Genomic DNA, 13782 nt, shown 5'->3' on the forward strand with positions numbered 1-13782 from the left:
CCCCCACACACACACACTCACAAACACACAAATACACACAAACACAAACACACACACACACACACACACACACACACACACACACATGTCATTAGAATTCTAACTTTGGTAATAGTTACACTTAGCAAAATTAAATAACACTACATCATGCAGCTGTTTCGTACTTCTAGATCAGAACAACACCTGGTTTATAACTCTTCCATGCAGACCCCCTTCTAGATCAGAACAACACCTGGTTTATAACTCTTCCATGTAGACCCGTCTGTTTACCTTAATTATATATATACATGTTGTATTTGAAAATAACTTTTCATAAACACCTTTCACGTCATTTGCATAAGAACAGGAAACAATCGTCCAATATGAAACACAATTTTCAACATTATAAAGAGAAAAATTGATTTGAACTCAAGTAAAAATTTCAGTTGTTTGAATGATGTAAACTTTATTATTTTCACCTTTATCAGAATCCTATATGAGTGTCATCAGCCTTGAATGTTCTGCTAACGCATGGAAAGTTCGGATATATCTTCCCGAGCTTTACAAGCGCCACATCGACTTTGATCCTACCGACATATACCTTGGTGAGGCGGGTTGCCAGGGTTACCGATCAGGGGACTATCTGGTTATATACCAACAGTATAATGACTGCCGTACTCATCACAGCGTAAGTCTGTCATTATTGGTATATATAAACTTTAAACTCAAAAGTATTGAGGAAAATATACAGTGTATGATCATCACCAGTCTTTATCCTCAAATAAAGTCAAATACCACCGACGTCTGGCTAACCACCAGTTACGTACACAAGTTATCTCACGTAGTCTCATTCACAACAACATAATAATACCACTGTCTCATTATCTACAGACTAAATATACGAACCGCCTCATGCACCATAGAGAAGGTATATAAACCGCCTAATTTACCACAGAATAAGTATACCAACCGCCTCCATAACCGTAGAGTTGCTGTTCCGAACCGTCTAACACAGTAAAGAATACGTATATTAACTAACTACACGCACTGTAGGATAAAGTACCGTTTACCTCCAGCGTTATTATCGTTCAAACGGTGTTCCAGAGAAATTTGATCAATTTCAATGTACAAGTACACTAACCGTCTCGCTTTTTTTAGTGATATCACGCTGCATTGATGAAATCAAATGCAACCACAATCGAAAAAAGACGGCGTGTTGAGGTGAAGTAGAGTTAATGCGAGTAACTATGTCCATTTCTTTGCCACTCCGTTTTTATCGATCACTGTATACCTTTGTCATTTCGATATTTTCTATCAAATATTGAACTGTTTTTCAATAATTAATTGAAAAAAAAACAAAAAATGATTTCCTTATTATCAGATAACTACCGGAAGTGACGTATATGCCAACATCCTAGTTTATGCAATCAGGGACGCCAACTACAAGTTCATCATAAGAGATTACCGGTTCCGCATAGACCTGGAATGCAATATGGCCAAGCACGAGACAATATCGCAACATTTCATAGAGACACAAAACCGGGTACATACGCGCAATAATAACCCACAAACTTCAGGTTATGGACATTACAGCATCTCAATGACATTTTACAGGTAAGCTCGGGTGGTATTCCATATGTTTTAGAGGTATGACATTTCACAGGTAAGCTCGAGTGTTGTCCTATATGTTTTACAGGTATGACATTTTACAGGTAAGCTCGGGTGGTATTCCATATGTTTTACATGTATGACATTTTACAGGTAATCTCGGGTGGTATTCTAGATGTTTTGGAGGTATGACATTTCACAGGTAAGCTCGAGTGGTGTCCCATATGTTTTACAGGTATGACATTTTACAGGTAAGCTCGAGTGGTATTCCAGATGTTTTACAGGTATGACATTTTACAGGTAAGCTCGGGTGGTATTCCATATGTTTTACAGGTATGACATTTAGCAGGTAAGCGCGAGTGGTGTCCCATATGTTTTACAGGTATGACATTTTACAGGTAAGCTCGAGTGGTATTCCAGATGTTTTAGAGGTATGACATTTCACAGGAAAGCTCGAGTGTTGTCCTATAGGTTTTACAGGTATGACATTTTACAGGTAAGCTCAAGTGGTATTCCATATGTTTTAGAGGTATGACATTTCACAGGTAAGCTCGAGTGTTGTCCTATAGGTTTTACAGGTATGACATTTTACAGGTAAGCTCGGGTGGTATTCCATATGTTTTACAGGTATGACATTTTACAGGTAAGCTCGAGTGGTATCCCATATGTTTTACAGGTATGACGTTTCACAGGTAAGCTCGAGTGTTGTCCTATAGGTTTTACAGGTATGACATTTTACAGGTAAGCGCGAGTGGTGTTCCATATGTTTTACAGGTATGACATTTTACAGGTAAGTTCGGGTGGTATTCCACATGTTTTAGAGGTATGACATTTCACAGGTAAGTTCGAGTGTTGTCCTATATGTTTTACAGGTATGACATTTTGCAGGTAAGCTCGAGTGGTATTCCATATGTTTTACAGGTATGACATTTTACAGGTAAGCTCGAGTGGTATCCTATATGATTTACAGGTATGACATTTTGCAGGTAAGCTCGAGTGATATTCCATATGTTTTACAGGTATGACATTTTACAGGTAAGCTCGAGTGTTGTCCTATAGGTTTTACAGGTATGACATTTTGCAGGTAAGCTCGAGTGGTATCCCATATGTTTTACACCAGTACAAAAGGAATACTCACTCCCGTAAGTCAGATGTGTGATTTTACATATTAACTCGTAAGTCATATTGGTGACTTTCTAAATCAACACTTAAACGAGATGTGTGCTTTCAGTTTACGATGATATGGTATTGGACAACAAATATTTGTGTTGATTTAGCTAACTTCACGACTTTGCATTACCTACCACACACCAATGACAACGTCTTGTTGTTGTTTTTTAGAAGTAAAGATTATAATATCACTCTGAATAACAAAAAAAAAATATTTGAAGTCAACACATATACATCATGTTTCTTATTGTGACTGTTTTGTCATACAAAATATATCTTATATCTATGTTATATCCTTTAACATATATGTTTTTACATGTCTGATCTTTGATACAGGTATATTATGTTTAGTATGTATATAATATAATATGTGTTGAACATTTGTATGATACGATATGTGTTTAATATGTGTATAATATAATATGTTTAACATATGAGAATATAATGTGTTTGAATCGTGCAAAAATGATATGTGTCTTAAATGTGATAATATAACATTTGTTTAATATGCGTATAATATAATATGTGTTTCATACAATGTATGATTATAATATACATTTGTTTTCTATAATACACTTACAATAAATGTCTCCTTTGATATGTTATATGTACCAATCAGTAATACAATTTTCATTAAATTATTTATTCTGCATTAAATACATATATATTATGTATATATCAAATAATATTCAATAGTGATCTATATAATATATACATTTTATATTATTCAAGTTCCTGATAATATATATATCCTTAAATATGTGTATCCTCTAATACACGAATCTTATTTCCAATATTCTATGGATATTTTCTATAAACTATTCACTATAAATCTGTGATTTGAGTATCTCATAATACTTATATCGTATAAAACACCATCATGTGGCTTCTATATCTACAGGGACTCAAACTACCTACAGCATATGAGCGATAACTCGATCATGGCCGATAACCCGCTCTCGGCTGACATTGGGAAAGACATTTACGTCAAACTCACCACATCCGTAACAGAAACAGATGTTAAGATGAGGGTCGAGTCCTGTTACACCCTCCCCTCCCCGGGGGCGGGGGACCATCTCAAGTTCTACCTCATTAGGAATGCGTGAGTTGCATAAATATTCCCATTTCTTGTGGTGTACGGGTGGTCGATTACTCTCTATGGAGGAAGAGTGTAAGATAACTGTCGGGAAATGATGATGCTACTGCTGATGATGATGTCACTGATGAAAATAAAGGCTCTGTTATGTCTAAAACTCGGATGAAAGAAAACGATATATTTCAATAATTTCAGTCAATAAGTCCTGTAAAGTGCCATTAAATAGTCTAACAGCAAACGTAACTTTTCTTTGCAGGTGTGCTATTGACGTTAACACACGTGTACTATACATGTCGTCTCACGAGACCAGACTCGTATTCCGAGATTTCGTGTATGCGACTGATCAGGGCAACTTGTATCTATACTGCACTGCCACGTTCTGTAACACGACCGACTTCTCATCCATGTGTGACCAACAGTGTCGTCACAGATCACGACGTTCAGTCTTAACAGCATCCGGGACGTACCTATACAAGGCGACGACATCTGGCGTCGTGCACCGACCTATTGGTAAGTAGAAATTAAGGTTCCGCTTAGGTCAATTTAAGGCAAAAGTCAGCATAACTTTTTAGCTCTAAAATTGTCATTGGTATGTAAACCAATACATCAAAATGTTCATTATTGAATAAGGAAGCTAAATAACCGGCCTTATTACAAATAATTTTGATGAGTCTTGACATATTCACCTTATAAACAGCTGATTTGGCAAGAAATCCCATGAAAAAAAGGAAATGGCAGATAAGATTTCGGGACTACTTTTGTGGAAATGTATGGAGGCCCTGTAGTGTATTATTTTACACCTGAGAGTGATAAAATTTTCAAACCTTAATCCTATAAATATAACAGTTAGCAAACTTTACAGGAATGTTGTGTGCACAGAATACATGATCCTCCCATATATTAAATGTGTTAAGTTCAAAGGTCAAGGTTATATTCCATTAAGTCTTTGATCGCAAAATATATTGCTTCACATATTTCACATTGACGTTGTATAAGACTCTTATATGAGGGGCTAATTTTGAAACACGTAACCTACAGATATTGGTAACATGAATTTTTCACCATTTTCACTAAATTAACAAAACAATATGATTGAAATCTTGAAATCTATCTTGGATACTATTACATTAGCCATATAGAAGTTTAACCATTTGTCTATCTAGACACAAACACTTCAATTATCTTCACCTTGACTTCAACCTATATGAACATAATTGAAGATTTAGTTTTCTTATTGAATAAATGTCTACTCACTTTTAAACGTCAATAAATATCAAGGATGAAGATCTGAAGTCCTCAAGCAAATGGTCAACTTCGACCGGTTCCTGCTCTCCTTGATATATAACTTCATAAACTGCATTGTCCTCGCCGTCAACACCAGCAATAACACTCAACACTGTACCCTTATACCATTCACGTTGATCTGCTACTGCATCAATAATCCACTGGTGTTTTACACTTCTTCAAACAAATTTCACTTTTGAGACTCGTGAAGTAGACCTATGAAGTAAAAAATACAAATTTAGGAAAAACATCATACTTATTCATATTTATTTCACCACAAACATAATATGATTAGGGAATGTCATGAAGGGACATAATTAAATAGATAAACCACAAATATAGGAAACATCATACTTATTCTTATTATTTCACCACAAACATATGATGCGGGAATGTCATGAAGGGACATAATTAAACAGATAAAATGCAAATATAGGAAACATCATACTTATTCTTATTATTTCACCACAAACATATGATGCGGGAATGTCATGAGGGGACATAATTAAACAGATAAAATACAAATATAGGAAACATCATACTTATTCTTATTATTTCACCACAAACATATGATGCGGGAATGTCATGAAGGGACATAATTAAACAGATAAAATACAAATATAGGAAACATCATACTTATTCTTATTATTTCACCACAAACATATGATGCGGGAATGTCATGAGGGGACATAATTAAACAGATAAAATACAAATATAGGAAACATCATACTTATTCTTATTATTTCACCACAAACATATGATGCGGGAATGTCATGAAGGGACATAATTAAACAGATAAAATACAAATATAGGAAACATCATACTTATTCTTATTATTTCACCACAAACATTATATGATTAGGGAATGTCATGAAGGGACATAATTAAACAGATAAAATAGTACGCTTTAATTGCATGTACCTTAGTGATGGAGTTGTCACTATATTGGCTGCCTCTACCTGAAGATGTCTTCTGAGTCTTTGTCCTCCCTTTCCTGTAAAAATTTGAATTTTCATACTTTTATATAGCACTAAACTAAAGTCAAATCCATACATTATGAGAAACTAGGAACTATTATGTATCTCCCTTTTCTGTTTTCTAAATAAAGACTATTTGTATTCCAGTCAATGCAGTCTCCTTATGTTTTGTCATAGATTATGCAACCAATTTCATTCTTAGACTATTAACCTGTAACCCAGGTGTTATTCATATTGCTTATATATTGTCTGGTAGCAGTTTAACACTGTAAATGTATACGTGCTTTATGTAAATTGTACCTGAATACAGCAGTTAGGATGCATATGTTTCTATTGTGAATTTTAAAGTTTTTTATAAATAATGTTAACAATTTTTAGGGTGTCAATATAATATTTTACTGATACAATATACCTTAGAGATGGTCTGTTTCTGCATTCTGTCTTCCTGTAGAGTCAAATTCATTGTCTGTTGGTGTTTTACATCTACTTGCAATTGTTGGCTTCTTGCTTGTTAAATCAACATACTGAAATAACAATGATGTAAGTGTCAGAATCAAAATTAAAAAAATGTAAGTGTACAGTTTCAACATTTGAAAGAATATTTATTCATATTAATCATATTAAAGCAGGGTTCGTACAGAAAAAATTAGTAGAAAAAGGAGGGATGCGCTTTAAAACCACTTCATCATTTTAGAAATTAAACAACTGTAATAACTAATATTAACAGGTGATCACCGAATACACATTTCCCCATTTTTATTTTTAATTACTTTGTTTAAATTTTGTAAGTAAAATGGAGACATACATGTGCAGGAAAACAATAATCACAAGTATTTGTCAAGCACTCCATGAAAAAAAACTAAGCACAGGATCATTTCTAAGTATTTCTTTCTAAGCACCCCTCTCAAAACTAAGCACTTTTCAAGGTCTGTACGGACCCTAGTCATGTAATGGATTTAACCAGTACACAGTTTTACAAATGACTGTTAACATTCAACATGTTATCCTGTTATATACCAATTTAATGTATAAACTAACCCAATTACCTGGTTCTCTTATTCCTGGACTTTTTCACTCTCTTGGAAGGGTTAATCCAGGAAGCAGAACCTTATTATAAAAATCTGTAAGTTTAGGGAGCATGTTGCGTTCCCAAAATTCCTTGTTCCGATGAATTTTCTGGATGTGTAGTTGATAAGGATCACATGTTCGGACAACCAAATCTATCCAGGGATAGTCGCACACATTCAACAACCCATGGTATTGAGAGAAATAGTCATGTTTTTCTCGTAGGGATAGTTTGCCATCTTGAATTTCTAAACAGAATTGCTTTTGACTTTCTGCAGCTTGATAAAATGTCAATGCTTTGATGTAAAGGACATTCTTTACTTCCACCAATCCAACAACTCCATTACTGACACAAACTTTACCATCTGGACTTCCTCCCCAGAATTTGTATTTCTTGTCAATAACCAGCCCAACAGGTTCGATTTCAACATTCATGTTTTCCTCTGCTTTTTTTAAAATTTATATTCTTCTAAAGTGTTGTGTTCCTGAAGTAATCCATTTTTTGTATAACGATTTCCTTGAAATTTACTGTAGGGATGTTTTCGGACTATACTTAAGACAGGTAAAGCAGGATTTCGACGAACGATAGGGCCAACATTGGATGCTGTTAATCTCTTTCTTCTTTCATCATGCCACAAGCCAGACTGAGACTGGTTGAGTGTTGCCTTCTCAATTTCCTTTATCTTACCACAGGTTAAGTTGATGTTTGCTTCAATGAAATTGTTCTGAAGATCATCCAAGTTTGAAGTTATCACATCACCGGACACATCTAAAACTTCAGGTCCATATGATAGTCGGGCTTTCTTTGTGTTGGACTGTGCTACTGATCTTTCTCTTCCATCTTTTTGCCTTTGTTTCTGGCTTTGATTTGTGAACGGTTGTGTTGAAGTGCAGTCTTTCCCTTTTTTCATACAAACTGGTGAATTTGTTGCCAGGTTCAGTTGCAGTTGATATTTTCCACACTTTTGGGGACCATTGTGGCCCTAGATTCATACGTAGTGCACCCCCATAACACCTTCCATGCCACGATCCTCTATTACATAAATTATAAACTTTGCCACCATCAAATTTGGAACGGATATGCATCCAACTTTCCGCTAGGTTGGTTGTCATGCATCCAATAAGTCTGCTGCCTTTGTCTGCAATGGTGGACAGGATGTTTGACACATTTTGGAGGATGAACTTCTCCACCTTACTGTAAACTGTAGACGTTCCTAAGCGGGACTCGTCCTGTGCCGTTACAGAGGATCCTTCTGACCATATTATGACCTGGTCATTTGTAACATCTTCGACCGTTTCCACAGTTAACTGTGAATAACCTACTTCAGTTGATGATGTCGATGCAGTATCTGCTTTAGGTTTGGCCTTGCAGAAGTCCGAGCAGTTGTCATGTTTACCAAAAACATGATAGACTGATTGAATGATGTCACGTTTCAGATTTTTTTTACTGCTAACTGTCTATTTCCAGTCGAAGTAGCCTCATTAGGGCCCCGTATCGGAGATACGGGTGCCCTATAGAAATCACTCTCTCTGTCTGTCTGTCTGTCCGTCCACAAATTTTGTTCCTGGCTGATAACTTTAGTATTAATTGACCGATGTACATGAAACTTGGTCAAGATGTTCAGTTCATAAAAATACACATTGAGGTAAAAAGTCAAGGTCAAAGGTAAAGGTCATAAGGTTCACAGGTCAAGGTCAAATTTTACATCTTTTCACTGATGAACATTTTGTTATGATATTATGAAGCAAAGTTGATAAGAAATAAACAATGAGTCAACTGACTAAAGGTCAAGGTCATCGGGTTAGGGGTCAAGGTCAAATTTTGTAGCTTTTCACTGGTGAACATTTCGCTATGACATTATGAAGCAAAGTTGTTCGTAATTAAACAAAGAGTCACACTGAGGTAAAAAGTCGAGGTCAAAGGTCAAGGTAATTTGATTCAAAGGTCAAGGTCAAATTTTCTTCTTTTCACTGATTAACATTTTGTTATGACATGATGAAGCAAAGTTGATCAGAATTAAACAAGGAGTAACTTACCAAAGGTCAAGGTCATTGGGTCAAAGGTCAAGGTTAAAATTTGTATCATTTCACTGGTGAACATCTCGCTATGACACTTTGAAGCAATGTTGCTCAGAATTAAACAAGGAGTCAATTGACCAAAGGTCAAGGTCACTGGGTTAAAGGTGAAGGTTATTTTTTTTACTTTTTCCCTAATGAAAATTTTGTTATGACATTATGAAGCAATGTTGTTCAGAACTTAACACAGATTCAACTGACCTTAGGTCCAGGCTACGGTGTCCAAAGGGTCAAGGTCAAGTTTTGTATTTTTCACTGATGAACATTTTGTTATGATATTAAGAAGCAAAATTGGTCGGAATCAAAGAATAAGTCAACTGACCAAAGATCAGGGTCACTGGGTTAATGGTCAAGGTCTTTTGGGGCCAAAGGTCAAAGACAATGTGGATCTCTGACTTTGACCCTGGCTCTTGATGGAGGAGGTAAATAAGGTGAAATAAAACAAATCAAAGCTAACAAATGAGTATTGCACCGGTATTTACATTTCTGTTAGCCCAGCAAATATGGAGGTGGAAGGAAACAAGACTCACATCATAGTACATGTAAAATGTATATTTTGCTTCCTTGTGATTCTTTTTGAAGTCCAAATGTNCTCATGAGAATAGCACACCGTATTGAACTTTCAATTCTCAGTCTTGTAACCTTGGTGAGATGGTGTTTGCCCTTGTAGGCCGGATTTTCTGCCACAAGTTTCTCTAATTTAGAGCGTACACATTTACATGCATGGTTTGAGCACTCAAGTTTTTCAACATCTTTCCCTCAAATTGGGACTTACTCCCTTATGCTAGCGAAGACAGACGAATCACCATCCCCGATCAGCTTCATATAGCGGACACCATGTTTTGATTCAAATTGGCAAAACTCTTCAACAATTATGTCAGCCTCCATAGACTGGCTACTGTCTTTCAAGTTTTTAAAGCATTTTTGGAGTTTTGCTGGTTGCTGTTTCTGTTGTGCACTATTGCAAATATAGCAGTATTTATTGCGAACACCAATATGTAGTAGTTTTTTAGTCTCCTGTCAAATAATAATAGCAACACCACCAAGCCCATTATAGCTATGTTTATGGGTCCGTTTGGACAATCCACCATCAGCAATCACTGTAATACTGGGAACGTCCCCATGGTAGTTATCCTTGTTAATGGCAATCTGTCTTTCTTCTGCGCCCGCAACTAGCAACTCGGTTTGCAAAGCATTCTTCCACCACTCACCTATCTCCTCCTCCATTGATGAAAATGATGTTTGTGACATACCTGGCAAGTCGAGTGTTGCCAAAAGCTCATTCATATGAGCAGGTCCATCACCTGTTACAATACTCCCCCAAACTGCCCTTACATTAATATCAAATCTCCTTGAATGAGGAAGCTTTGGACTTGTTTCAAAAGTACATGTTTGACGGCATCCTTGACACTCTGCTAACAAAACACTTGCCAAACCAAGTGTACGCTGCTCAGACACTAATTGTATAGGGGCTTCACCTTCCGCTGAGATAACACATACAAAATAGATCATATGGAAAATGTTTACCGGAGGTGTTTCGATGGCGACGAAACACCGAAACGGACCGAAAACAGTTTTGGTTCTAGTTCTGTTCACACACGGTCACACACATTATTCAAAAGTGTTTTCTGTATTCAAATACATTATTCGCTTGGAATAATCGTATACCTTTCGTTTCGGTCCCGATTCGGTCCGTTTCGGTTCAGTTTCGGTCCGGTGCGGTCAGTTTCGGTCCGATTCGATCAGTTTCGGTCCGTTTCGGTGATTTATTTCACCGATGTTTTTGACAGCTCACGTCAAACGTGTTTCTTGACAGTCTAAATACCTCCTTTATTTCTTAGCATCAACTTGCGATCTTCAATCACAACACTTTACATACACCAAACAATAGTATACAACACCTTTACTCTCACACTAAAGAGTTCCGTTTCTAAGAAGGAACAAATAAATATTTACGGGTCGAAATTAAGAAAACACTATTTAGTAATATATATTTTATCCTAAATGGAATGACTGCATATACTTGATACTTGCATATCAAATTCCAATAAAAAAGAAATTTGGTGCGGAATAATTGTGTGACTTCCGTTTAGAGTTTGAGGGCGACAGGGAATGAACATCGAAATATAATTGATGATGATTGTAAGTAGTTATGATCGTGATATCTATTTAGTACCCCATGCATGTCTTACTATTGGCACATTTTACCCAAAAGTGACATATTTGGTGGGATATCGGTGTTTGATTTTCACAGAAACGCTTTTTCTATTCGCGAACTTCTGTAATAGTGAAACCAGCATGGCGGCCTCCATGTCAATGGTAAGACTATGGGAAATATAGCAAATACTGTACTTAAATAAATGAAAGTAGAAAAACTAATATCCGGAGCACATAGAAATTGTACCAAGGTAATGATTTATGGAAAACTTATTGTATTTTGAAGTCAAATAAACACATTGCATTTCTCACAAGAAATAACAATGTGTTGATACTATTATTCAGCTAAAATGGGATTGTGGTAGTAAATTAACTCTTCATTGGTAGACTCAAAATACTGAACTGGGACATTGTTTCAATATCTTTTTAAAAATACTGACTGATTTGTCAAAGAGGGACATGTTATATTAAAAACATGGTTTCTCTGTAGCTCATTATAGGCAACAATTTTGACTTGAGCAAAACCTTAAGATAATCCAGCACCTTCTGATAGCTCAAAAACAATATACATCAGGTTAAATAATTTTATTATAACCTTTCCGCACACTTGAGCAGGCGCTTCTGTTTACAGGCCTTAGAAGAAGTATGGTTGGCAAACCGGACGTGGAAGAAGCTTCCGGTCATGCGCAGGACACCAGTTTCAATAGCATTATATTTGTAGCAGCATTATTGATAGGTGTGGTGGTTTTGTCATGTAGTGTTGTGATACGGGTCACACGAGGTCGCCTGCAGCTGGACCCAGGACAGTGAATACATGGTCGTATTGTCCGACACAGACCAGACAACACATACACTGATTTGTCTTTTATTTATGAAAGTAAAACATATAATTTAACAACGATTTTAATAATATTTTGTTTGATCTGTTGCAAACGTTAAATTGCAAAATCTCAAAATAATTTGTATAAATAAAACTTGTTCTCACAAAAAGAATATTAAAATTAATAATGTCTATGATTTATTGGGTTGTTTTTTATGGGTTTTTTCTTCTGATTCTTCAGTAGACTAGTGCATGGGTACTTTAAGTGCTGTTATATAGTAATACACGCCTGTTATATAGTTGTATACGCCTGTTCTGTTATACAATAATATACGCCTGTTCTGTTATATAGTAATATACGTCTGTTATATAGCTATATACGCCTGTTATATAGTAATATACGCCTGTTATACAGTAATATACGCCTGTTATACAGTAATATGCGCCTGTTATATAATAATATACGCCTGTTATATAGTTATAATTTAAACTTGCTTGTAACAAGCATTTTCATTGGCTTAAAAAATTATGTTATCAGCCCATAACATAAAAAATGACGTCACCATTTGTAACGTCGCTTTTGATTGGCTGATACAGCAGCACAATAATTTCTAAGAGAAAGAGTCCATCAATACAAGTGGATTCCCACAGGGATTGTGTATAGTAGATTAAATTATAAGGATTAACTTGAATATATTTTTCATGATATGGAGCTATAACACAAAAAAACCAGAGTGTTCTCTCATCATAAACCGCTTCGCGGTTTATTAAGAGTACACTCCGTTTTTTGTGTTATAGCTCCATAACATGAAAAATATGTTCAAGTTAATCCTTAACTATACGCCTGTTATATAGTAATATACGCCTGTTATACAGTTATATACGCCTGTTATATAGTTTTGTTAACATCGCAAAACTCAACATTTACTACTTGGATAACTAAAGATATAAAAACACCTCTTGTGCTTTTGATTTAAATATAATTTTATTTGCATCTAATATACAAAATGGATTGGGCACAAGTTGTCCAACTTATGTAAAGCCCTTTCCCTATAACGTAATGAAATATATATATATACAAGATGGCAATTTTTAAATTGATTAATATTTTCAACTAAGTTTAGTGTTACTGACACAGAGAGAGAGAGTGAGAGAGAGTGAGAGAGAGAGGGGGAGAGAGGGGGGAGAGAGAGAGAGAGAGGGGGGGGGAGTCATAGCTTGAAGATATTTAATTTGAGATCGTGGTAGTGATCTTCTCCGACACAGACGGCACTAGTGCCTCTGTTGCCTTCTTCTTGTAAATTCGATTCCTTCTGGTAATTTCGTTTCACTAGTGCCGTTTGTATCGGGGAAGACCAGAAACACGACTCTTGAACATTTAAGATAAAAATGATTTTCGACTAATAAATTAACAATCATAGATAATATTAATACCAAGATCTTACAATTTCTGTAAAAAAAGTGGAGGGGGAGGGGGGGATATTTATCAAAATATATGTGACTTAATTCCAAACTAACAAAAGGTATCAGAGGAATGAAATAGTTTAGTT

The 13782-nt window shown here is 35.7% G+C and overlaps 1 protein-coding gene across 1 annotated transcript in view; it reads left to right on the plus strand.

The window, feature by feature from the left end:
• Nucleotides 1-12418, plus strand: part of LOC110453579 (neurogenic locus notch homolog protein 1-like) — a 58865-nt gene extending 46447 nt beyond the window's left edge. Inside the window, exons 14-18 of the mRNA XM_021502558.1 lie at nucleotides 468-667; nucleotides 1361-1593; nucleotides 3659-3859; nucleotides 4110-4363; nucleotides 12044-12418. Coding sequence (XP_021358233.1) covers nucleotides 468-667; nucleotides 1361-1593; nucleotides 3659-3859; nucleotides 4110-4363; nucleotides 12044-12222 — 1067 coding nt within the window. The 3' untranslated portion in view covers nucleotides 12223-12418. The remainder of the gene's footprint in view (nucleotides 1-467; nucleotides 668-1360; nucleotides 1594-3658; nucleotides 3860-4109; nucleotides 4364-12043) is intronic.
• Nucleotides 12419-13782: the final 1364 nt, after the last annotated feature.

The sequence above is a fragment of the Mizuhopecten yessoensis genome, unplaced genomic scaffold (assembly GCF_002113885.1).
Source record: "Mizuhopecten yessoensis strain PY_sf001 unplaced genomic scaffold, ASM211388v2 scaffold7467, whole genome shotgun sequence".
NCBI classification, from domain to species: domain Eukaryota; kingdom Metazoa; phylum Mollusca; class Bivalvia; order Pectinida; family Pectinidae; genus Mizuhopecten; species Mizuhopecten yessoensis.